At 37.3% G+C, this 24,134-nt stretch overlaps 4 protein-coding genes across 4 annotated transcripts in view; 1 reads left to right on the top strand and 3 right to left on the bottom strand.

Annotated features, from left to right (window-relative positions):
* Nucleotides 1–7,029, bottom strand: part of ass1 (argininosuccinate synthase 1) — a 30,470-nt gene extending 23,441 nt beyond the window's left edge. The window contains exons 1-7 of the mRNA XM_008424338.3: nucleotides 6,850–7,029; nucleotides 6,010–6,135; nucleotides 4,802–4,870; nucleotides 4,340–4,528; nucleotides 1,071–1,127; nucleotides 902–976; nucleotides 8–78 (exon numbers count right to left, since the gene is read on the bottom strand). Of these exons, the coding sequence (XP_008422560.1) occupies nucleotides 8–78; nucleotides 902–976; nucleotides 1,071–1,127; nucleotides 4,340–4,528; nucleotides 4,802–4,870; nucleotides 6,010–6,111 (563 nt within the window). The 5' untranslated portion in view covers nucleotides 6,112–6,135; nucleotides 6,850–7,029. The remainder of the gene's footprint in view (nucleotides 1–7; nucleotides 79–901; nucleotides 977–1,070; nucleotides 1,128–4,339; nucleotides 4,529–4,801; nucleotides 4,871–6,009; nucleotides 6,136–6,849) is intronic.
* Nucleotides 7,030–9,786: 2,757 nt separating this feature from the next.
* Nucleotides 9,787–17,442, bottom strand: surf4 (surfeit 4). The gene is made up of 6 exons (XM_008424339.3): nucleotides 17,195–17,442; nucleotides 14,491–14,677; nucleotides 13,341–13,417; nucleotides 13,217–13,260; nucleotides 12,112–12,298; nucleotides 9,787–11,150 (listed from the first exon to the last, which is right to left on the bottom strand). The coding sequence occupies exons 1-6, from the start codon at nucleotides 17,240–17,242 to the stop codon at nucleotides 10,884–10,886; spliced, it is 810 nt and encodes a 269-aa protein (XP_008422561.1). The 5' UTR covers nucleotides 17,243–17,442; the 3' UTR covers nucleotides 9,787–10,883.
* A 1,172-nt stretch (nucleotides 17,443–18,614) lies between these two features.
* surf2 (surfeit 2) lies at nucleotides 18,615–21,191 on the bottom strand. Its single transcript, XM_008424340.3, has 6 exons — nucleotides 21,033–21,191; nucleotides 20,743–20,894; nucleotides 20,529–20,632; nucleotides 19,947–20,129; nucleotides 19,219–19,355; nucleotides 18,615–18,976 (listed from the first exon to the last, which is right to left on the bottom strand). Exons 1-6 carry the CDS (start codon nucleotides 21,105–21,107, stop codon nucleotides 18,887–18,889), a joined length of 741 nt encoding a protein of 246 aa, XP_008422562.1. The 5' UTR covers nucleotides 21,108–21,191; the 3' UTR covers nucleotides 18,615–18,886.
* Nucleotides 21,192–22,157: 966 nt separating this feature from the next.
* Nucleotides 22,158–23,438, top strand: bbln (bublin coiled coil protein). The gene is made up of 2 exons (XM_008424342.3): nucleotides 22,158–22,507; nucleotides 22,868–23,438. Exons 1-2 carry the CDS (start codon nucleotides 22,429–22,431, stop codon nucleotides 23,098–23,100), a joined length of 312 nt encoding a protein of 103 aa, XP_008422564.2. The 5' UTR covers nucleotides 22,158–22,428; the 3' UTR covers nucleotides 23,101–23,438.
* Nucleotides 23,439–24,134: the final 696 nt, after the last annotated feature.

Here is a 24,134-nt window from a genome sequence, read left to right as displayed (position 1 = left end):
TCTTCACCTGATATGCATGAGATTGGCGTCCATGCTCCAGGGGGCCCGAGGAGTGACCGGCACTGGGATGCCATGTTTCTGTGATTTAACAAAATCGCTGATATGTTACATAGCAGAAAACAACTTGAGAAAGACGATAAACACATATGTGTGAAGAGGTTCTGGAAAAACAAAGTCAAGCAGCAGATTTCCCTGCACGCTGTGAAACCTCTGAATCCTTTGGTCCTCCAAAGCTAAAACGACAAAACACTGACAATATGTTTTAGCATATTGGTTTAAAAAAAATAAAGAGAGAGTCTATATATATGTTTTTTCAAGGCTGTATTATATCACTAAAGGGCCACATGCAAGCAGGGCATAAATGTTTACTAAAAACATCTTGATCGCCCTCTAGTGGAGAAAACTGCCCAGGATAGACCAACCGGACAAATGGGCAGAGGAGTTTTTTATGCTGAAAATTAAAACAAGGTATAAATCTGAAGCTAAAAAAGGCTAAATGAATTAAATTAGAATACAAATGGAAAAAAAATAGTGCATCATTGGTGGGGAAAAAAAAAATCTGCTGCAGTTAAAAGAGACAGAAAGTGGAAAAACAATTGAACGAAATATAAAGAGCTATTGCTGAGTATGTAGAAGTTATAAATCTATGAGAACAACAGAGAAGAAATACAGCATGAACTGATCCTCTAAATGTTTCTAATTTCATAAAGCAACATATTTATGACATTACAAGGTATACTAGGTAATAAGGTAAAAATTAACTTTAAAACTAAACCTTTTACCGTCTGTAAACAGGAGCATTTCATCTCAAACTACAGCATCTTTTAGTTGACAGACTCATCAGTAATAAATATGAAATCCTTATTTCTACACTAGCCATGAGAAAGACAGCTGTAGTTACCTGTGCGTACTCCATCAGGTCCGTTCTCCCCCTGAAGCGAGTGTAAAATTCAGGGATCCTCCACGGTGCAATGATCTGACAAAAAACACAAACACACCATACAGTTGTGATAGTATTCTACATGTTAGGCCATTTTTGTTCTATGTAAAAATCAAAGCACCAAACTAACCTTGACCTCTGGGTACAGCGCGTAGCACGTGAGCTCAAAGCGTATCTGGTCATTTCCCTAAAAGGTAGAAAACTGGTTTTATCTCCTGCATAGTATTTTTGATAAATACTTTTTTTTTATAATCTGCTTCCTATTTGGTCAATAAAATTAGGCAAAAACAGTTAAAGACAAACACAAAATCCCCACAATTTCACACATTTGATTCACTTCTTCTGGCCAGTTCTGTACGACCTCTGATGTTGTTGAACATAAACTAGACAGAAAGATGTTAAAGAAATTGAAATAACAAAGAAATCACAGTAATTTAAGAAGGCAATAGCCAGTAAAATTTAGATTTTTGTATAAAATAAATAACAAGTACAACGCCATCCACATTTATCAAGCAATTCTAAAACAAGTTAGCAAGCTTTACAAATTTACATTTGCGATGGTAGGACAAAAAAAGAGGTTTTCCATGCATGCCTCCAAAGCACCTTTTAAGCATGCTGCCTAATTGTTGTCATGGTTACTTGGTGACCCCCCAAGAAGCAACTTTTTGCTGCAGATTTGTTCTCCTCCCTTGCCGCCCTGCTCACTGTAAATTGTGTCAAGATGAACATGAACTTTTGTCCATCCTTGTGGTCCAGTTTTTAAAAAAGTTTAATTATTGCTCTGCCTGAAAATAGGCAAGTATCAATTTATTGTAGCTATTTCCTCACTTGTATTTGCCATTTTCAATAGTGTATGACACATACGGGCTAACCAAATAAAAAATTATATATGTCCAGATCAACTTAAGACATAAGTATGAATTTCAAAACATTCTTAAGATACATACAGTATATTTTAGAATGGTTATTTCTTAACCTTTGCTATAGCTTTTAGTTTGAGATGATTTCATAGCATGGCAAAAAAAAAAAGTTTCATAGCATGGCAAAAAAAAAAGGTTGCCTAATGATTCCAGCTGATCTGATTATCGTGAAACAATTCAGCTCTAAATTGTTACAGTAAATTGGTGATATTTTCTATGCTTACTCAAAGAAGCATGATTGATTTTTGTCCAAACATTATTTGTCTACATCTAGTTAGTTAGTTTGGAAATTAAGACCTTAATCACGGATTTACCAGTTGTGGAATGTCATAGTAGTGTTTCAAGTTTTAAAATGTAACTTTATGAATCAGTGTTTGGCTCCACCTACTGGTCAGAAAAGGGCTCACAAAAAATCAAAAAATAAAACTTTTTGCAAAAGAGTTTTAATTTCAAATAGACAAATTATACTGAACAGACTAGGATAAATAACTTTATCACATTGGCTGATCCAATATTTTTTTCAAAATGAGCAACTTTTTTTTTTTTTTTTACCAAAGCATCTCAAATGTCTTATAAATTCCAGGTCTGCTTACAAGAGATTGAGAAACTTTCACCTCATTTTCTGCCGATTTATCCAAATCTGCTTATTTATGACTTCCAAACGCCGGTCAGACCAGTGGTGGAGAAAGTACTCAAAAAATTTACTTAAGTAAAAGTACAAATACACAGACAAAAATGTACTCAAGTAAAAGTAAAACTACCACATTAACATTTGTACTTAAGTAAAAGTAAAAAAGTACTGACTTTTAAAAATACTTAAGTATTAAAAGTAAAAGTACTTGCTGAATGGATTACCTAATCGCTAATATCATTAAGTGAATCGATCGTATTTAATTTTAATACATTAGAAATGTGTCATTTTAATGAACAATGCTGATGTTTTTATTGTGTTTACTCTGTAACACAGTTTAGACTTAGATATGTGATTCTATGCATCATAATTTCAGGGATGGAAACATCTTGTCTCCTGTCCAAACATAGCATGAAATTCACTTTTTTGCCACTAGTGGCTTTTATTTTGAAAGAAATCCAACAGAAAGGGGATGGAAAGAAGGTGGGTGGGAGAGGACAGGCAACCAAGGATCCAGTAGCAGAGTTGTAGTCAAGACCACCAAGACCAAGACCAAGTCAAGACCAGCACCCCGTGCTAACGTGGCACAAAAAAATTTACTTAAACCTATCAAAATTACTTCTCAAATTGATCTGAAAGATCCACATTCCCATAAAAAAAACTAGATATTAAATACTTAGAGCTGAAATGAATTTAATCAGTAAAGATCCGTCCAGAAGAATCGGATTGTTTCTGAATGTCATATCAATGCAGACTTTGGTCACAGCGTTGTCCCATATTTGCGACACCTCAGTCAACATCTCCACACAATAATTCAGCGCATGAGTGACAACTTTTTTTCATAGCAGATGCAACATGTATCTCTGTACAGCTAGCTTTGCTAGCATCACGTCCACGGAGCTTACCTTTCTTTAAGCTTTCCTTCGAAGTGACGCTAAAAGTTGGAGGAAGTCCCCACCGTCTTACATGTCGCCATATCGATTTATGCAGCGCTATTATATTACTGACGATAAGACAGACATCGCTTCCCGCTCAGAGGAAACCACTGGCATGTCTGGAGCTACGCATGCGATTAAAGGTGGAGCCGATGGGTGACAACAGACACTAAGTCACGTTATTCCTTGGATTTTACGGCGTCACCTCAAGTCCCTGAACTTCACATTTTAACGGAAAAAAAGAACAATGCGACTTGGATGTAACGAGTAACGCGACACTTTAGTAGAAATGTAGTGAAGTAGAAAGTACAGATACTTACTGAAAAATGTAGTGGAGTAAAAGTAGAAAGTACCCATTATTAAATATACTTAAGTAAAGTACAGATACACGAAAATTGTATTTAAGTACAGTAACGAAGTACTTGTACTTCGCTACCTCCAACCACTGGCCAGAACAAATATCACCAGACAATATGTCTGCACCAGAGCCACACAAACAGCTAAAAACATAATCAGTCATTTGTCCTAATGAGATGAAGACGGAAATTTGCCCTAATGAGATGAAAATGGAAATGGAGATTGATGATTGTTTGATGGCAAACCTGCATAATGAGCTCAAATTAATCTGCAAAGATACTTAACGATGTTGGCTTTTTAGAAAATTAGGAAAGTTGTGATTATATAACCAATTTAGAGATGCTAAAAAATGTGGATTCATACATTAATCATTTAGATGCTGACTCATACAGAGTACAGAACTGTGCATTCAGAAAATCTCTGCGTTCCAGTGAATAGATACTTAATCACAGAAAATGGTAACTTTCTAAATGGTTAAAATTCAACCTTGCAAACCTGTGGCCTAAATGGTGCAGTGACCTAGTTATATAGCTTGTTCTGAGAAAAGGCCTTTTACCTTGCCGGTGGCCCCGTGGGACACAAACTGAGCCCCCTCCTTGCGTGCGATCTCGACCTGACGACGGGCGATGCAGGGCCTCGCTATGGCCGTGCCCAGAAGGTACCGGTCCTCGTACACGGCGTTGGCCTGAACCGACGGCCAGATGAAGTCCTCCACAAAGTCGCTGCGCAGGTCCTCAATGAAAACCTGGTCATGAACACAAATCAGGCCTCAAATAGCTTTATTTTGTAATTAAATAGAATATGAGACATTGTCGTTTTAAGAAAAAAAATGAGTGTTTGGTGTGAGTATGGAAAAAATTTACACAAAATAACATTGATTACAATTACTTATATTCCTGTAACACCTAAATATCCATTGGGATCAAATTCAAACTCAGTACACGCTGCAGCTTGGTTTTAATCTAACTAAACGTCTCTTATATTCAACCAAAGGGTCTCACTTCTCAGAGTCTCTCACCTTCTTTGCGCCGAGGCTTTCTGCTTTCTTCCGCGCAGCTTCAAAATCTTCATCTTGTCCGATATTAGCCTGGAATGAGACAGCTGAATTTAATATAACGCCTTTTTAAAACAAATTATTAAACTTTTAAAATAAATTAATAATAAAGAGGCACAATAAACACACTGATATGTGCACTAAATGTATAAACACACAAGCCCTCGTGTTCATGCATAAGTTAATTGTGTTCATTCATTCTTCTTGTAAGTCAAAGCAGATCTTCAGAGGAGATAAAACAACCTCTTGACAGATGAAGGCAGAAATAAACATAAATTAAGAGTGTGTCTTCCTCTGAGCAAAAAGACCCCAGAAAATAAATAAATAAATAAATAAAAATAAAACATAACTAAAATAGTGGAACCATTTCAAACTATATATTTTCATTACACGAGTTATTATGAACATGACTGAAAGCACAAATAAAAAACAGAAAACATATTTACATTACAAATGACTGATAAAACCTAATTTGTGCTTGCTGTTGCACATATGAATAACTTCTCTCATAATAATAAAACAGGGTAAATTCAGCCAGTGATCTCCATTTTGTAAAAATGAATCACACCCAACCAAGCAGGAAGAGCCACTAGTGGACACGATTTGCAATGTTAGCAAAATACTAACTTAAAAAAATAACTGCTGAATGAATAATAATAATAATAATAACCAATTATTATTATTATTATTATTATTATTATTATTATTATTATTATTATTATTATTATTATTCAACATGCACTTGATTCAATACATTTCTCTCCACTAATAGATGATATCTTTGTAAGTCTTTTTGCACCACTGCATTGCACACACGTCCATTTTAATCCTGCACCTCGTGTCGTGCTGATCACCTCCCACCCCCATTTAGAGAACCACAGAACAAATGAGCGAAGTTCAGCAAGAAAATCTGCCTGCATAGCAGTTCTTAGTTACCCCGGGGGGCAAACAGTAAAGCCATCCAGATACAGCCTAGCATAACAGACAAATCCAATGATCAGAGATAATCAGTGCTGTTGTCTTTTTGGAGACGTGCCTACAGTCAACCTCTACGTGCCTTGACAAAATGCATTAGCAGCAGACCGTAAAACCTGAGAGGCACTTGACATACAAAAGCAGCTGGGTGACAGATGGAGCCACTTGCTGTAGTAACACCTGTCGTAAAGCCTTACCAAATATGTGATGACGTCATAGCCCTGCTCCTTGAGCCACACCAGAATACAGGACGTGTCCAGTCCACCGCTGTAGGCCAGAACCACAGTGCCTTTAGGCATGATGAGGGATGTCAGGGTCAAAAGCTGCAAAACAACAGTGGGGAGGGAGCCAGAAGAAATGTTACATCTGTCTAACAAAATGTTAATAAACAACATGTGCCATTCTGTCAGTGTCATCATGTAGCAGTTTAGTCTGAACTGTGGACAAGCAACAAGTTGATTCAGCACCGCTGACTCCAATATGAGCTCGTTTGCAGAACCTTTGTAGCGCATGACTGCGTGCTAGTTGAGCCATTTAGTTCAAGTATGCAGGGACACATCTGTAAGTTTCAGGATTACGTTTCAGGATACTGGCCTTTGAGGACTGGAGTGATGATGAAATTGTCACCGGTGATTTCGTACAAAGGCAAAAAGCGTGGTATGGTTAAAAGAATAATAAAAAAAAAATCCTCACGTGAAACTAGACGATGCTTCAACTTTGAGGCACCGTATGTATGATCAATCTCAAGGGATTAAACATTTATGTTGACAATAGAAAGAGGAAAGAAACATACATCAGCTATTGGTATTGCTCAAAGGATCACAGATGCGTTTTCTGCACCTAAAGAAATAGCTTATGTCAAAATGTTCCATTTCAATTTGCTTTGATTTCCTCCTGGTTCGATCAGACCGTCTTTCTGAAGCACATTTATTATGACACACGCCGTTCATTACGGACAGCCATGTTGGGCTGCCAGGCTTACAAGAGCTACATTTGCATGCAAAACAAACACAGACGATGAATTTAAGTGTACTTACGGCAGATGTCAGTAAAGAATGAAGGTATATAATCGGACCGAATCGGTCGCTGGAGGAAGCTGTCAGGAGCAGCAGCGGAATGGGGAGTAAAGAGGTGTCGGATATTGGGCGGGTTCAGACATCTGACTCCACCTTCAAAGCGTTTTGATTGGATTGCCTTTTTCCTTTCCCCAACTGTAAACACTTCAACTGTCGCACCGGTCCGACGACAAGCATAAGTCCATCATTGCAGTTTAAATGGAGATTTTTTTTCCTTTCCAATTTGTATCCAAGCATTTTAATGTCTTTGTCCTTCTGTTGTGATGTCAATGAGCCCAATGTTACCTCGATTGAAAAGGAACTGAATGTAATGGTGCAAGAAAAGAAATGCAAAAATGACCTTTTATAGGCATAAGGACTTGCACAAGTAGACAATGCATCCTTTCTTCTTCACAATGAAGGACCCACAAAGTTGTATGTCTCAGTTTATTTATAGCTATTGCAGCAGGGTTGGTAAAATACTTGTGGATTATGGCAAGAATTGTAAACAAGAACTGTATACAAAAAACATGCATTCACAACGCTACAGCTGAATAGCATCTTTTTGAGAAAAAAGAGGTCTGTTCAGCAGATTTGAAGCCACTGATAACAACCCTTTACCAGACAAAAAGCCAAGTCAGTCATGCAAACAACATGACCGGCTGACTAGATTAGGTGAGCTAATCAATGACAAGGTTGTTGAAAGAAAGTAATATGAATAATAAAATAAAAATACGACCTGAACTCATTAAAAACATTTCAACGCTTCAAAAATCCTGATCTAGACAAACGAATCTCCTTAAGGTAGTCTTTTATGCTTTAAGGTACAAGTAGGAATCCTTTTATAGTCAGTCCAAATTACCACAACTACACATCATAGATTGGACACAAGACCAGGTAACCCTGTATTCAACACAGATGATGCAAAGCTCCATGTGCTGGACATGTCCATAGACCCAGACATGTTTGTGCATGGTATTTTGTGAAGCAACACACATTTCTCGAATCTGTGAGGAATGTGTGTTCTAAATATTTTCTCATATTTAGAACAAATGTCTGCAGAAGTCAGGATAAAGGGCGAGACAGCCGCTTTAAAGCTGCTGTTTTAAAGCGACTTTAAAATTGTGCAGACTGGAGTTTCAGAAGCAGATACCAATTTAATTGGCTAATTGTTATTTACTAACAATTAACCAATGGTACTTGCTTACAAATCATTCATTTCTTGTTTATCCCTCATTCACCTTTTCTTTTTTTTTGTCTGGTACCAAAAATTACTCCAGGTAAACAGTTTAAATTCATTGTTTATCTCGAGTCTCATCCATCAGCTGAAGAAGCTGATTTTATTTTTTGTCCTTATTAAATCATTTTTAAAAGCCTTTAAATATTTAACTATCCAGATCTTATTATCATCCTCAAAAATAAATATTTTAAATTCCCGTAGCCGTTGTTAGGCCTGAAAACAAGTTTTCTACATTGTCACAAACACTTTCAGCAACCACACAAAAATGTCACCAAAATGCTCTTGTCCTTGTCAAGGTGTGGCCGGGCTGACTGTTTTCTTTTCTATTTCTCCTTCCTTCTTCCTTCATACCTGTGCTGCTTCTCTCACCTCCAAAACACCTCAATTGTCACCAGGATTAGTTGTGCACTGCAAAAATCTGTTCTTTACTGAAGACTGACAAGAAAGTAAAAAAAACCAAAACATAAGTTCAAAATGATCTGGGTAGGAAAACCTAACATGACACACCATCCTCACAGAGATATGACAGGGGAAGCATTATGCTGTGGGGATGGTTTTCTTTTAGGAACAGACTGTTCAGAGTTGATAGATTGATGGAGCTAATCACAGGGAAATCACAGCACAAAGCTACTAATGATGCAGAAGACTTGAGGACAGGGGTTCACCTTCCATTAGGGATGCACAAGATGCGTAATTTAGGGGTCTTGAACTTCAGTCCAACACATCTATGTAAGCTTCAACTTTTAGATGCATCCCATATTCATCATAATTGAATCATATATATTGCTATTATAGGTTGCTGTGTTTCCTAAATATATAAATTTGACTTTGCAGGTGCCCTTCTGTGATTTTTTTGATCCAGAAGACAGAGAATGTGGATTGTAAGGTCACATTACAAGCAAAGATAGATTTACAAGCAAAGATTTTCTGTCTGCATGCTGCTGCGCAAAGAAAATCTAAAGGCAAAAGTAGCTGCTAAAGACATCATGACTTTAGAATTGACCACATAACATTTTAAGTAAAATAATTTAGTGATGAAGATGCAATTCAAGTGAATTGCATCAGATGGCATACGTAAATAAATCAGTTCTCTCATGAGTAAAATTGTTTTGTTGTGAGGTCAAAACACTCTTAAAAGTTCAAGAGGAGATAAAAGAAGCATGCAGTACTTTTTCTATTATGGCCACAATCAACTTGTGTTATGCAGAAGAGTCTAAAATAAATGTTAACTTGAATTTATCTCAACTGATGGTTAATATTTTCTAATGACAATCTCTAGGAGTTATTTATTGAGAATACAGAAATAAAACCTCCCAAGCTGGATTCATTTTTATAAACAGACATAATTTATGCTGTTGGAAGTATTTTCTACCATCATTCCTGGCATTCAGATTTAATTTCTAATTAAAATATGCACAACCCCTGGCTGTAATCCGAAACCTGTCAGTTTTAAACCTGAATTTATCAGATTCTTCTAAAAATGTCAAATTAATCAACATAATCTATTTGTGAGTTTGCTAACATTTACCAAGTTGGTCCGGTAGAGGTCAGTATTTGTCCGACAATGTCAATTTTATTACACCTCTCAGAAAAGCTGAAATTTTGACTTGAAATAAAATCACCTTGTTTGATGTATCTGTGTACAAGTTAAAACTCACTTCAGAGGAAAAACACGTTAGTGACTTTGACCGGGTCTTTGCATTTCGAATATTTATTTTTTTTCGCCATGAGCTTCCAAAATCAAAAAAAAAAAAAAAAAACAAAAACAAAAAAAAATCAAAAAATACAATATAAACTTCTGAAAATCAATACATTGAATACTTTTTAAAAATTTTCTCACAGGGTAAGAAACACTGAGCAAAGACAGTCTGTGTCTAGTGACTGAGCTCAATCTTCCTCTCTGCTCTACATCTCAGAATATGATGCTTCACAAACGCCGAGCCGCCCTCTCCGCCATTATAATTAACTTTGTAGTCATACACAGTTCACTAGTTAGGCATTTTGTCAAAGACAAATGGTGCAAAGTGACCCCTAAGTCTTGGCGTTGACAACTGTGAGGTTTTCCAACAAATGATGTCTGCAATCCACCACTTAGCATATAATGCACACTTTACCGTCTCCACACAAACAGCTGGCAGTCAGATGAGACTGAATGTGTACAAATGTAAAAACCACTATAGTGCTGGAAATTGGAAGAAAAAACAACAAAAGGGGGAGATGGAAAATGGAGAGTCTTGTGTGAGAGATGTGTTGGAGTCTCTTATACCCCTAATAGCCGTACTTAAATATAAACAGAAACAAAAATTGGCATCAATGAAGGAGCCAAATTGCTGGACCACGTCTAATCTGCCCGTTTATTCAGAAAAGTATCAATATTGATTTATGATCATTTATGACATAACACCTGCAAAATACAATGAATTGTTTTTATTTCTCTAAACGTAGAACAAACATTTATTTAACCGTCTTTTTTGTTGGTCGTTTTTTTTTTTTTTTTTTGCTGCATTTTAAAATAAACGGGCATATTTATTCTTACACACATTGAAGGCTGAAGTTTTGAAAATAAAGTCTTTTTTTTTATTATTATTATTAACCAAAAAAATATTAGCAGTTGGGACAAAAAAAAAAAAAGAAATAAACTGTCCATTGATAGTTGAGGTGTTTTCCCCCCACAACAAGCTGTGTATCCCCGCAGGCAGAACATCCAGAGGGAAGGTCTCTGTGTCCCATGGTGGCGGGGGGCCGTCAGATGTGCTGCATGATTTTCTCGCTCTCCCTACCACTCTTTCTTCTTCTCGTCCATGGATACGCCACCGGGGCCGAGCGCCACCACCAGCAGCAGGCCACCGATGACCGAGGTGGTCTGGAAGAAGTCATACTTGAGGAAGTCGTGCATGGGCTTGTAGGCGGGGATGGTCCAGAAAGCGTTGAAGTACACGTTGATGGCAAAGAGCCACACGACGAGGGTCAAGGCCGCCAGCTTGGTTTTGAAGCCGATGGCCACCAGGATGATTAAAGCCGTCCCCACCATGTTCTGCAAGATCTGCGGCAAAACAGGAAGGAGTTAAGCTGGGGAACAGCTGATCGTATCGCAACCAGACGATATTTGGTGGAGTGTCTATTTAGTAAAGTGTCTATTTTTTTCTACATTTCCAAATGCAAATAATAATGCTACTAATTTTCATTGTATGTGTATCCATCACTAAGTTTTAAACGAGTTACACAGAAGACCAACTCCTGTAATCTGGTTTACTTTTGTAGACTTATTAAAAAAAAAAACATTCTAAATATTCCAAGTACACAGCCTTCATCATAATTTTTTACAAAAGGAAAGTTTGTCAAGATTCAAGGCATTTTAGCTGAAGACTAATTTAGTCATAAATAAATGCCACTTTCATATAAGTGATACTGGAGGCAGACCTCCAAGCTTCAGAGAATTGACCAATTAAATGTCTTTAAACTCAAACAATTTACAAGCTGACATTTATAATTCAGAGGGTTGAAGATGATGTTGTCCTTGTTTGGCTTTCACCTTGTTGAGATTAGTCTGACAACTAAATGAATGACCAACACTGCTTTCCTCATCCAGCCCTTTTCCATGATGGACATTTTGAATTGTCAGAACCCCAAAGAGGAAGTTTAGCTTTGGTTCACATTCTATGCATGCTAGCAGACGTGTAATGCTGCTCAAATCATTGCACCACCTAGTAAGTGTTGACTAATTTTACACCTGGACGCAAAACTTCAAAGTGATCTACAATTAGATTTAGGCAATCTTAATATTCTTAGCAAACCCTTTTGAAAATAAATCTACAATAATACAAGTTATAAAGTGAAGAACCATTTTTGTATCTGTGTTAATCTGCAGCTGATTGAAAAGAGATTTCTAAACACTGTTGACATCGTTGTCTGGGGTTTTCTCTGCCTAATTAAATATGGTGCAACAGAGGATTAAATAGCAGCAGGTCTGCTTGCGTAAATAGGTGCTGGGTCTCAGAACTCACAGAGAAGAAGTTGGAGTCAAAGTGCAACAGAGTCATGAACATGAGGACCAGCAGCACTCGGCCGCCGAGCTGCATGTACTGCTTCGGCGAACTCTCGCCCATGGAGGGGACGCCAGCGAACATGCTCTTCCCCTCCGAGCGCGACTCTGCCAGCAGCAGCAGCAGACCGCCTCCCAAGGCCAGGTTTCTACCAGGAGGGGAGAGAGGAGTTTTAGTTTGGAGCACCAAACAGAAAAAAAATATATTACCTGTGTTGAATAAGGCCACACCGACAGTAACAACTGAGCCATCATCTCATTGCAGTCTTTATGTTGCATGTTTGTTCCTCTGGTGGCAATTTTCTGCCCACCAGCTTAAATATTACATGACTCATCTGATGGTTAGCAATTTGACTTTATCCAGGCAACACATGAATTATAGCATGTGCAAACAGAAAGACTCAGACGCAGCCCTAAAGGTGTCTTTGCACACACGTTCAGTTTATCACTGTCTAAATAAACAAGTCCCAACATGGGTTACATGTTACTGCAGAAATTAAGTTTTAAAACGAGAAATGGATCATAGACAGAATGTTTTAAATGCTTGTTGCAGAGAAGCTAAACTCTTTTTGCCATTCTGCTCCCTAAAGAGTAACACATCAAGACTAAAACGCTGGCAGTGGTTGGTTAATTAGTGGACAAACCATTGGTAACTTGCCAATTGTACATTTATTACAGGATTATCCAAGTAAGTATGATTTATCTGGAGGGAAATGTCACCCTAACACTTTTTAAAACTAACTTTGGTAAGTTAAAAAGACCAGCTTGTACCTAGTCCTTATTGTGCTAAATATGGTGACTAGACCTTTAGGGTTGTGTCTGAAAATAGAGACATTTTTTCTATTTCAGTCTACTAGTTGACTGAAAAAGTTTTCTTGAACGTGATGAGAACTCAGTCTGATTATTGATCCGATTTCAATCCAACCCTAGCATATCAAAGGTCATAAGTCTTACTGTTATTTGGACTTTAATCGAAACTTGAGAACGAGTGACTCTACATACCAGCCTGACACAGAGGAAACAAAATAATGGACAATCTGAAATTTGAGTCGTTACGCGACACCTACCTCATCAAAAACTTGAGGTCCCATAAAATGCTGTATGCAACAGTCTGGTGAAAGATGGAAGTAAAGTTAGACACAATCATATTTTAGGGATTTACTAAAGCATCTATAATCAAAGTGTTCTCACCTGTAATGCTATGATGCCAAATAATCCAAAGCAGGCATATTGTACAAAATTTCTACTGAGAATGAGGACACAACCACCTGTTGGGACAAAGACCACAAAAGAAAAGTTATAGCCACTCCCGTGATAGCATGTCTTTTAGTCTTAACAAACCTTTGTGTGAAAAATATTCTTTTTGCAGCAATAACACAGCAAAAATAATTAAGGTCAGGCTTTCTTGTAATAGCCACTTTGATAAAAACAGGTTTTCTCCAGAGTTCAACACTGATTCAGTTTCAGTGAACAGACAGAGCCACATAGTTACGAGTGATCCGACCTGCTAAACAAACTTCATTTGGTAGATAGAATATCAGGCAGCAGAGACTCGTTGTCTCCTGTTGGTTTTATTAGTCTGTTTTAAAGGCTCCGCATGTCAAAACTTAGACTGAGTAATAAAAAAAAAAGCATTAAAGAAAGAGGATGTAAAACTTTAATAAAAATACTTAAAGCAACAGAAAAACTAATATAAAAGAGTTAAATATGAAATAAACAGATTTATAGGTAGAATGAGATTATATATATATATATATAAAAAAAGCATTTCTGGCATTAAAACGAGGACAAGAGTTACTAAATATTTTCGGTATTTACTTTGTTATGTTTCTACTTATTAATTTACTTTTCACTGTGTATTATTGCTTTTAATGTCAGTGTGCTACACGGAAGTTTATTTTTTCCACTTTTTGAATGTTTATTTTTAGTTGTATCTTGTAAAGCATTTAGACTGTTTTTGAAAGGTGCTACCAAAATAAACTTGATTAATGTTCATATTCACTTCACTATATGACTGTTTATTAGAATCATTTAAGCCCTTCTTAACAATGTTATTCATTCATGACGGAAATGTCAGCTTTTCTTATATTCCTATTGTTGATTATAAAAGAGCAGAAGAAACTTCCTCAATGTTCATCACAACCTACATTCACCACCTCATTTTAAAACAAAACTGTGCATTACTTTAGTTGTATACAATCTACTAACTTTACCTCCCATTATGACATCACCTACTTTTCCCATGTAAACTGACCTCCTTTTGTGCTTCAGTGCTTATAACATTCTTTGAAACCACAAAAAGCAGCTTCGTCTCCGCCGCACGGCGCCTCCTGACACTCACCAAGCTGTCCGACGAGGTTAAGCAGCACAAAACACGTAGCCAGGAAGTAGCCACAGTTCCAGGTGGCCTCGATGTAGTCTCTCTGCTCGTTCCACTGGAACCACATGCGGATCCCGTCTTCCAGGAACGTGCTGATGAGACACAGACGTGCCAGGTGGGGAAGGTACTGTTTGGTCACCCGCAGAAACTGGAGAGCACAAAAATCGGAAGGATGAAAATGGGATTGGGTCTGTGTGGGAGTAAGAACCCGAAATATTTACAGTTTCTCATTGATTCTATTCAGATGTGCTGAAGTAACAGATACAGAAATATTTGATTTAAGTGAAATTTTGGGGTATTTTATCAAAGTCGTCTATATTTTGCAATATTATACACATAGGGTCAAACAAACATTTGGGGATTATATCTGTCAATTACTTTATCATCACAGTGGATTAGAGAAAAATATATTGTAATTTACTGATGCTTAAACCGTTACTTTAAGAGAAGCTTCTGTTTAAACAGATTATATATCATTATATATATATCATATATTTAAACCAAACGGCGTTCAAGTTGGAAAATTACATAAACAACAGAGACCTTTTGGGAAAACAAAAACAGCATAATTTTTTTTAAAGCTCATCATTAAGAAATTATGAATATTAGCATAGTTGTTACATGTGATGCAATGTAATTAAATATCCAGGCTGTTTATTTCTAGTTCATTTTGTAATTGTGCTCAAATGTGAACCAAAATTAAATCTTTTTTGTTGAATTTTATTTATAACAAGTGGGACAACACCGGAGTACAAAACATCATTTGCATGAAGCATGAAGATTGTAGAAGAATGAGAGTTTTATGGACCGGTGGCTGATTCTGCGCATGCCGACAACTGAAATAAAGTGGAAACAGCAATGTAGGTCACGGAGAGGCAAAACTTTTAAAGCAGTTGTGAAAAGCTCACCTGCCGAAGCTTAAAATTAAACAGACAAAACACCCAAAACTTGAGACAACATCTGGATCTACTCGTTTGAAAAGAAAACAGAAAGACAGCTACCTGGGTAGTAAATTTTCACTGTGTAGTCTTTGTGTGTACTAAAATATCTTGATCTAATCTATAGATTAGATCATAATCAATATAAAAACAATCAGAGTGACTTAAAGGGTACAAAGGTTTTCTGAATGACAAACAAGAATGACTGTTTTTCGTTCTGCTACACGTATAAAAAAAAAAAACACAATATTTTTTATATAAAACAAAATTACAAAAGCAGCAAACCAATGTCTGAAAACTAATCGTTTTCCTGTAACTGAGCAGAACAGATGGTCACCTCAGACATCCATGGATGACAAATCGACTGGGACAGGAGCAAAGCTGACAGATTTATTCCCAAAAGGCACTCAGTAGTGTCTTCTATTGGTGGTATTCATCAATATTTATGCAATAAAATCCCTACTCTAGGCTAAAGGTTATTTAGTTAACACACTAATATTCAGATAGTACTCAGCAGAGCTGCAGTGACCTGCCCCCTGATCCGCCCATCTAACAGTCCACATCAGCACAGTCAGACCTCAGCGGCCTATCAACATCCACCAACTCCCACCAGCGCTGCTGTCAGAGACATGAATGGGCGAAGCTGGAGCCAATCCGAACAAGCCCAAGGTTGTTGCAACAGCCTAGAAATAGACAGTTCTGAAGTGTTATGTCTGAGGAAAACCCTGGTTTGGTATCCATTCTCGAAGGAATGTACCCCTAAAATTAATTTAAACATCTCACTTTATATACATACACTCTGTGTCCCTTTTCATGTTATTTATGCCGTCTACAGCACTTTTGACAAGGACGTACACAATCAGTGGCAACTACATCAGAGGAAATGCAGGTGACTAGCTTGCAAACAGAGTTTAGTAAACTTACATCTGCTGCAAAATGTCAAGAGACTTTCCCCAAACCTTCCTGTTTGAACCCACACTACAACCTAAAGGAAACTGAGCACGTTATTCTTCCTCTTATGTACATCTGAACGCAAGAGCCACAGCACAAAAGAACTAAACTGATCTTATCTGTAATGATTTAAGGAGTTATTACAGCTCAAACTAACGCCATTTAAAATCAGCTGTAGTCTGTAGAAAAGTTTCACAGCTTGTTTGCGTTGAAGCAGATTGATGAAGAAAGGCCACATGAAAATGCCGAGTTTAGTAAATGGTTCATATAGTCTATTAATGAAAGAATACGAACCACAACTAGGTATTTGTGTGTGTGTGTGTGCGCGTAGAAAGATTAAGACAGAAATAAGGTGTTGACCAACACCGGTGAGATAATCCAAGTGGTTTCACAACTACATGCTGGCATAGTGAAATAACCCAGCAATACTAAAAAACCTAACTAAAAAGCAGGTAAAATGCAGTAAACAGCCAGGCAATTGTTAACTTAGTCAACAAATGCCACTTTCATCTGGTCAGCGTGTCTTCATAATGCTATCAAATGAGGCACATGACAGAAGCAGGCATTCCTAACTAATCTCATCATTCCAATTAAAACACAAGTAAAAATCGTCGGTTTATCCAAGATTATGTTTATGGCTGTCAAAGTGTTCAAGGAAGAAGAACGAAAGCTGCAAACATGTTCAAGGAAACGCTCTGAAGCCTCACTTGACTCACATGAAAACTAGTTAGCAGCTAACGTGCTAATACAAGCTAGCATGCTAGTAATGAAGTTACCTGGTCTGCCACGTCTTCGGCTTTGTTCATTAGGTCTTCCTGCCCCATTTTCCTCCAATATTACAGTTGTGTTTTAAGAAAGCGGAGCAACACAATGTAGGGTGCCCTGGGTTCGCTTTCTCCAGACTGCGTTCCTCCCCCCGTTATTTAGTTGCAGATTTCCCGATAGCTTCGGACGGACGCAGAGAAAGGCCGCCTCCGCCCCACAATGCGCCGCGATTTGACGAAGAGCCCCCCTGCATAGTACTGCAACCTCTGTATGCCACGTATACTGAACCGGGCAGGGGCTTTACAGCCACCCGGCATTGTTTTCATGTGAACAGGTAGATGAAGTAAACAAGTATTTATGCAGAATAACAATATCAAAAATAGATACATTAAATGTTACTTATAAACAGTAAAACTGGACATACAGAAGCAGCAACAATACAAGACTGATTCATCAAAAAACATAAAGATTTAAAAAGAAAGAATAGCTACATTTTAATAGGTTGAAATATTATTAAAATCCAATTTGTGCAATTCAAGTGGACATTTCTGTTGACAATGGCTCACAGCTGATGGAAACCTAAAGTATTGCAGAACATTTGACAAAATAGGCTTCCAGATTTTTTTTATTAAAATAATGTATCATGCAGAAACTTTTGCTACAGATTATAAAATCCTACGGAAGACTTGGTAGTTGTGCAAGTTAATCACAGACACATTCCTCAAGGAAGAAGCTGTCAATTGATGGATTGCTTCATGCAAGTGTGCTGACGAAAAGTTAAGTGGAAGGAAAAAGTGTAGTAGAAAAAAGGTCAGTAAACTAGAAATGTATTAACTGCATATACTGTGCAGTATACTTATCAACATACCTTTCAATAGACTGACATTTCTGTATTACAATTATTTAACTGGTTATATGGTTTTCATCAACTTCAAGGTATAATCATCAAAACAGAAGAAAATGAAATATTGCATGTAATGCATCTTTATATGAATTTCACTTTTAATTTGAATTATTAAATTACACTGACAAATTAGAGTTCCATCTGAGGGTAAGGAACATATTGTTGAGAGCTTTGTTTTTTAAGTCAGTTGTCTTCACCACCACAGACTAGTAGTAGCCTTAGCATCTCGTATCCTATCCTACAATCCCTCATTAAGACAATATATTTAAACTTAGGAATCAAGTTTAGCAGTGCCGTGTTAGTGACCCTTCATTTAAATTAGGAGTGTGACATTAGGGAAACACGGAGGGCAGTTTGTCCTGAGGATGAGAGTTTGAAACCACTGTGTTTGCATAATGCAAAGTCAAAAATAAGCCTATAAAAATGCTTAATTTGAATGTGTTACATTCACAAAGCACCTTGCATGAAGTTAGGTAGCTGCAACGACAGGACAAAACATACAAAAACAAATAAAACATGGCACAGTCTAAACTATGCTGTATTTATTTACAAGTGCATCAAGATTAGAAATCACAAAGAACTCCAACTGACCCAGAGAAAAATCATTTTATGTCATAAAAACCAGCTTTGCTGACATCATGACTTCAGAAACATAAAGCATTTCCCAACAGTCACTTGCATCATGGATATATACAGAGGTCAGGCTGGTTTAAATACATATTCTAACTGGATGTCAGTGTTGTCTGCTGACAGTTACCCAGCTATGAAAAAAAATACTGTATGTTTGTGTTTTCACAAGTTACTTTCCATTTTGGGCTTTTTTGTGTTTCTTGTTTCTAGATTTCCACCGGTTGTTTCTGAATTTCTTCTGGAAACCACCACCTTGGACCTACAACATGTACAAATGAAAGAAAAAATATTTCTGGTAAGATAAACAACTAAACCACATTTGGCACTTTAACAGTTTGTTTACTATAATTGTCCTTAAAGCATCTCTCTTGTGATTTTGCGTCTGTCCTTTGGTTTTCACTTTCTCTGACGGACCTTGTGCTACACCTGGATCTACGAAAAGGTCCTTAATAATTAAGCTTGACTAACTGATACAAAATATCAAGAGATACATTTTCAAACCTTTTTGCGCTTCTGCGCCACCTGTGTGTCGACTTCCATTTCCTCGTCGTCTTCTGTTTGAAAGTCATGCTCCTCTTCTTCATTTTCTCCACCTGCTGTGCTTTCTACCTCGGGAGTTTTTAAAGAGAACATGGCAGCTGTAGGAACGCAAGGGCAAATTGGCATTCACATTTTTGAGCTTAAGCACAATATAATACCAACTTCTACTGCAAATATATATTTAAACAGAATTTTGGTGCAGAAATTATTCTTGATCCATTTTCTCATTTTCTTCTGTTACCCAGGGGTTTGAACATTGCTTTAATCCATTGCCCACTGAGCTGGATGAAGAGATGGACTTATTTTCCCACTATGCCCAGTAGGACGACATCAAGGGAAGTAAAAGAAATTTCCAAAATATATTATTTAAAGAACTACAACAAAGAGCGTTGAAGTTCCAAAAATGGCACCCTGGAATTGCCAGGACATTTAAATGAAACATTTCATGAACTTTACTAAAAGGAAACAAAATTAACTGCAACAGGCCAAGATCAAGAGCTCAAAAAAGAAAGGAATCCAGGGATGCCAATAATTATGCCACTACTTTTTTGATCAATTATTTCTCAGCATTAGACTTTCCCTTCAACAGATAAATATTCTTAAAGTGTTGATATTCAGGGAACAGATATGCTGCTGCAACGAAAGACCATCTTGTGCCAATAAATGCAACGGAGACAGCATGTACTGACATGGGTAGAGGTCACTCATGCTGTCTTCTGAGTCGCTGTGTTCTCCCTCACTGGATGAAGGCTCCCACATGCCGTTAGGTCGTCTTTTTGAGGGCTGACTCATTTCTCCTCCTGTGTTTTTGGGCTTCTTCTGTTTCAGTCTGGCTGGAACAAACTCAATTCCCTGCCGCGTACACTCCTCATCTGCAAACACAAGAAAAACTCGTCATTTGCCATGCTATTGCTCAGTTTCTCATTCGAATACGAACTGTCCAGTCCGTCTTGCTACATTTTAGTTTTTATTATTTTCTCACAAGTACTCTTTGTTTTTTTAGGAGATACAAGGAAGCAACACATACAGATATCCTGATAAGGGTTTGATTTTCAATCACACCAATGGGCCAAAAATATATTTTCGAAAGAGCAGAGTAGGAAAGAGATTTCAGCAAAAAAACATCCTGCTCAGCATCATCAGATAACTTAAACTTCCTTCCTGAATGATTCAAAATTTATCTTTTTGTCTTGCATGCAATGACGTGCAGACACTTGTTAAACCACCAACTCTTACAAAGCACCATGCATGTAAATAAGTGATGCACTGACATTGAGAAAGGGCTTTTTTGAAACGTTTCCCACTGACGTGTCTTAGGACATGATCTGGCTGCCGGTTGAGATGTTTCAGGGTCAGTTTGCAGAAGAGCCGATTGCTAGAAAGCAGGACAGATCAGAAAATGTGATCCAAGTGCAGTTTATGCCAAATACGCATCGCGTAAATGCCACAAAATAGTAAAGTAACACAAACAAGAGGAAATCTTACGGTTGCTTCGTGCTTGATACAATGTGTGGCTCATACTGGCTGTAGTTGAACTCTGCTTCTGCATTCAGTTTCTTATATTTCTTTCCTTGGATAAAGGAGTGCAGCTCCGCCAGGCTGCAGGGCAACTCGTGTCCATTTAGGGTGCATTTGATCTGCAAACAAATGTTAACTAACATTACAAATCGATCAAACGGCTGCATTTGACTAAACGGATAAGTTAGCATGCTGCGACATCACGTTGTACAAGTACAAGTGTGTTTTAAGTGATATTTAGCGGTTTTCTTGTAAACCTTTTTGCCATCTGTGAGCTGGAAAAAGGGGTGATCAGTTAGAAATGTTCTGATATCCGCAGGTAGTTCATCCATCTCTGAAAAACACTGTCAAACAAATCCCAGCGTGTTGTGAGGAAGCCACCTCCCAAACAGGAAGCTAACGACACGTGGTTTGATGTTAGTTTGTGTTTCTCCGTGTCAGCGCCCTCTATTGACCTAAGTCAGAAAGGACAATCTTGCACTCCGTTTATTTAATTTAGGAGAACATATTTAAATAAATATGCTTTTAGATTTTTATTAATGTTTTTTAAAAAGTCGACATGTCTTTGTAATTGTCATAATGTTAGCATTATGAATTTATTTGGCCAATACTACTTATTGGTTTTGCTAGTTTCAAGTGTTATACTGGTTAACCAATGAGATGTCAGAGGTCCATCAATAGCAATGTTATTTTATATTTATTTCCATGCTCAGATATTTTGAATATTGTAGAAGTTTTGGCTGGTAATGAGAGCAAATTACTTTTATTTATTCATTTTTGTTTTTACTTAGAACAAATTATTCCACTTATCAGTTTGCACATCAGCATCGTAACCTTAATATAATTAAAAATTGTGAAATAACTAGATTTTATTTTACTGTTTGATTGTATCGTATTTTTATGAATGATTTTATTAATCTAATTATAATCTAACTTCTGATAACTTAACAAATTTGAGTAATTATCGATACCTGTAGTTATATCTATGACATATATATAATAAATAATTAATTACCAAATTATTTATAACATGTTTGCATGCAACTTGACAGTAAGAGGCTTTAGTAAGAGGCTTTAGGCAGAGCTTCAGGTCAGCTGACCTGACAGCTCAGCTTCAGAGAGAAGTAGAAGTAAGAGTGTTTACTTCGTACGTCTTTTGCGAAACTATGAACGGTATAGTAAAAAAAAAACGTGTCTTGGCTTTAACAGAATGAATCACTTCCATAAATGTAAATGAATTCAAGTAATTTTTGAGTAATTTTGAGTTGTCTATATCTATTTTTGGGAAACGATCAAGTATATGTTTGAGTCGAAACATATACTTGAGTGGAAAATTCCTTCCGAGTGTGTCCTCTTGTTTCTCTCTGATATGCTGCCCATTATTTTCCCACAATTCATTGGGTCGGTACACAAATATTAGACGGCTGGTTGGTCCGATATACGGGGCTTGTTTTTACGTTTTTCTTGTAAAACACTGATGTAAACCGTACACAACCTTAGAGTATACATCAATAATCGAACTCCTTGTTAATTCAGATAAATGTAACCCAATCAACTCCGAATAACAGCGTCTTCACTGATGACAGTTCCTGCTAGCTGAAGGTTAGCAGCAATAGTTTTGCTTTAAAGCTAACAAGGGAAGGATTTTATAACATGTCTGGACCAAATGGAGACCCAAACATCTCCAATGAAGATGGCATCATCAACGACGACGACGAATATGGCGAAGAAGGTAACACTCGCTGATTCGTACATAATTCAGCGGACAACGAGCCTCAATTTAATGTTTAACACATTACTTGTCTCTTACTTTGCGCTACTTATGCTACATTCTGCTTTAAAACATTTGGATAAAAATGTAAAAACTGGAACTTTATAAGAGGTTATAAAACGTCCTTAAGGTGGACCTCTAATGGACCAGTATTCAAGCTATTTGAAAATTATCCTGAATATGCCACACTCACACAGTGAAGCTTCATCTATGTCCTACTTTGTTTCGTCTTTCACACAAACTACCATAATATGGACTAAAGTTGTGGTTGCATCATAAAGTTTAAATAAATAGTGTTTGTTCTGTGCTGTTTATCTACAGAATACGCCGCTATCAACAACATGCTAGATCAAATCAACTCCTATCTTGATGACCTGGAGGAGCGCAATGACGCACTTAATGGAAAACTGCACGAACTGCTGGAGTCAAATCGGCAAGCCCGTCTGGATTTCAGGGCGCAGCTAACTGGCTCTCCAACCCAAGAGGAGCATCACGCCGTGGAGCAGGAATCTTCTTTACCAAGCGAGCAAGACCAACATGAAGAAAATCAGTGATGAGATTAAATAAATGTGAAGACGAGGACAGAGATGATCAAAGTGAATTAAGAGTTGCTATGAATTCTGGTTTCCCCTGACAAACTTGGAAAATCCAATCAAATTTGTTGCTGCTCTAAAAAGCTGCATCTACTCGAAATACCTTAGTAGCAAACCAAGATTCGTCCAGATATCAGCTCAAGTTTGATCCTGTTGAATATTAACCATGCTTCAGGCTTGTGTGTGTGTGTGCGTGTATATATATATATGTGTGCGGGTGTGTGACGTGCGGTCAGGGGAGGCAGAGCCTCACCTGTCATCATGGGAAAATAATATATAATAAATCATTTATAAAGATATTTTCACCCTGTGGTTTGTACTATAAAGTACCTATTTTTCATTTAATTTAACCAAATCTGATATTTTTCTTCAAAATCGCTGAATTTTTGCATTTTCCCATTCAAATGGTTAGAAGCGAAGCCGGTGAGGCAGCAGTGAGCTGAGCCTCACCTGGGATTGCGCAACCTCTCGCTAACTGCACCGGTTGCCACTCTGAGAGCATGCTCCTGCTGTCTACGTCGCCAATAAAATGGTTAAAAACATTAAATGTATGAACATATTTTCCATAATTTAGCTTATGTATTTAATGTACTGTGTTTTTATTGTCACCAACTGTGTATGTAACGTGTTTTGTGTGCTGAGGAGCGATCAGAAACGGCAGAGAACAGATTCGAGGTGAGGCAGGCAGTTCTCGTGCCTCATCGCTGGGGGCGCTCATGAACTCAGACATTGACTCCACAACTGCAGAGTAAGAGACAATAACTGCGATCTAGCCATACAGATGCTGCAGGGGTCTAGATTTGTAAATCCGATTAGAATTAAGTCGGTGCCTCACCAGCTATGAACCTCACCCCACCTGAGATATATATATATATATGTATATAGTTGTGTGAAATTGTCTATTTTGTTCCAAGATTTAGTCTAGATATTCCATTTCTCTTCAGCACCATCAATCTACTGTACCTTAACTCATTTCATATGTGTAAATTTAAAGA

Source organism: Poecilia reticulata, chromosome 12 (genome assembly GCF_904066995.2).
Source record: "Poecilia reticulata chromosome 12, P_reticulata-male-v2, whole genome shotgun sequence".
Classification (NCBI taxonomy): Eukaryota; Metazoa; Chordata; class Actinopteri; order Cyprinodontiformes; family Poeciliidae; genus Poecilia; species Poecilia reticulata.
Note: the sequence above shows the minus strand (reverse complement) of the source record. Positions and strands in the feature narration are given on the sequence as shown.

Coding starts and splice junctions, on each gene's coding strand:
- surf4 (XM_008424339.3), bottom strand. CDS start 17,242: ATGGGGCAGGAAGACCTAATGAACAAAGCCGAAGACGTGGCAGACCAG. Junction 13,418..14,490: donor TAACCTCGTCGGACAGCTTG/GTGAGTGTCAGG, acceptor TTGTCCCAACAG/GTGGTTGTGTCCTCATTCTC. Junction 12,299..13,216: donor GACCTCAAGTTTTTGATGAG/GTAGGTGTCGCG, acceptor CCCTCCTGGTAG/AAACCTGGCCTTGGGAGGCG.
- surf2 (XM_008424340.3), bottom strand. CDS start 21,107: ATGGATGAACTACCTGCGGATATCAGAACATTTCTAACTGATCACCCC. Junction 20,895..21,032: donor AGCTCACAGATGGCAAAAAG/GTTTACAAGAAA, acceptor ATTTGTTTGCAG/ATCAAATGCACCCTAAATGG. Junction 19,356..19,946: donor CATGAGTGACCTCTACCCAT/GTCAGTACATGC, acceptor GCGTTCCTACAG/CTGCCATGTTCTCTTTAAAA.
- bbln (XM_008424342.3), top strand. CDS start 22,429: ATGTCTGGACCAAATGGAGACCCAAACATCTCCAATGAAGATGGCATC. Junction 22,508..22,867: donor CGACGAATATGGCGAAGAAG/GTAACACTCGCT, acceptor GTTTATCTACAG/AATACGCCGCTATCAACAAC.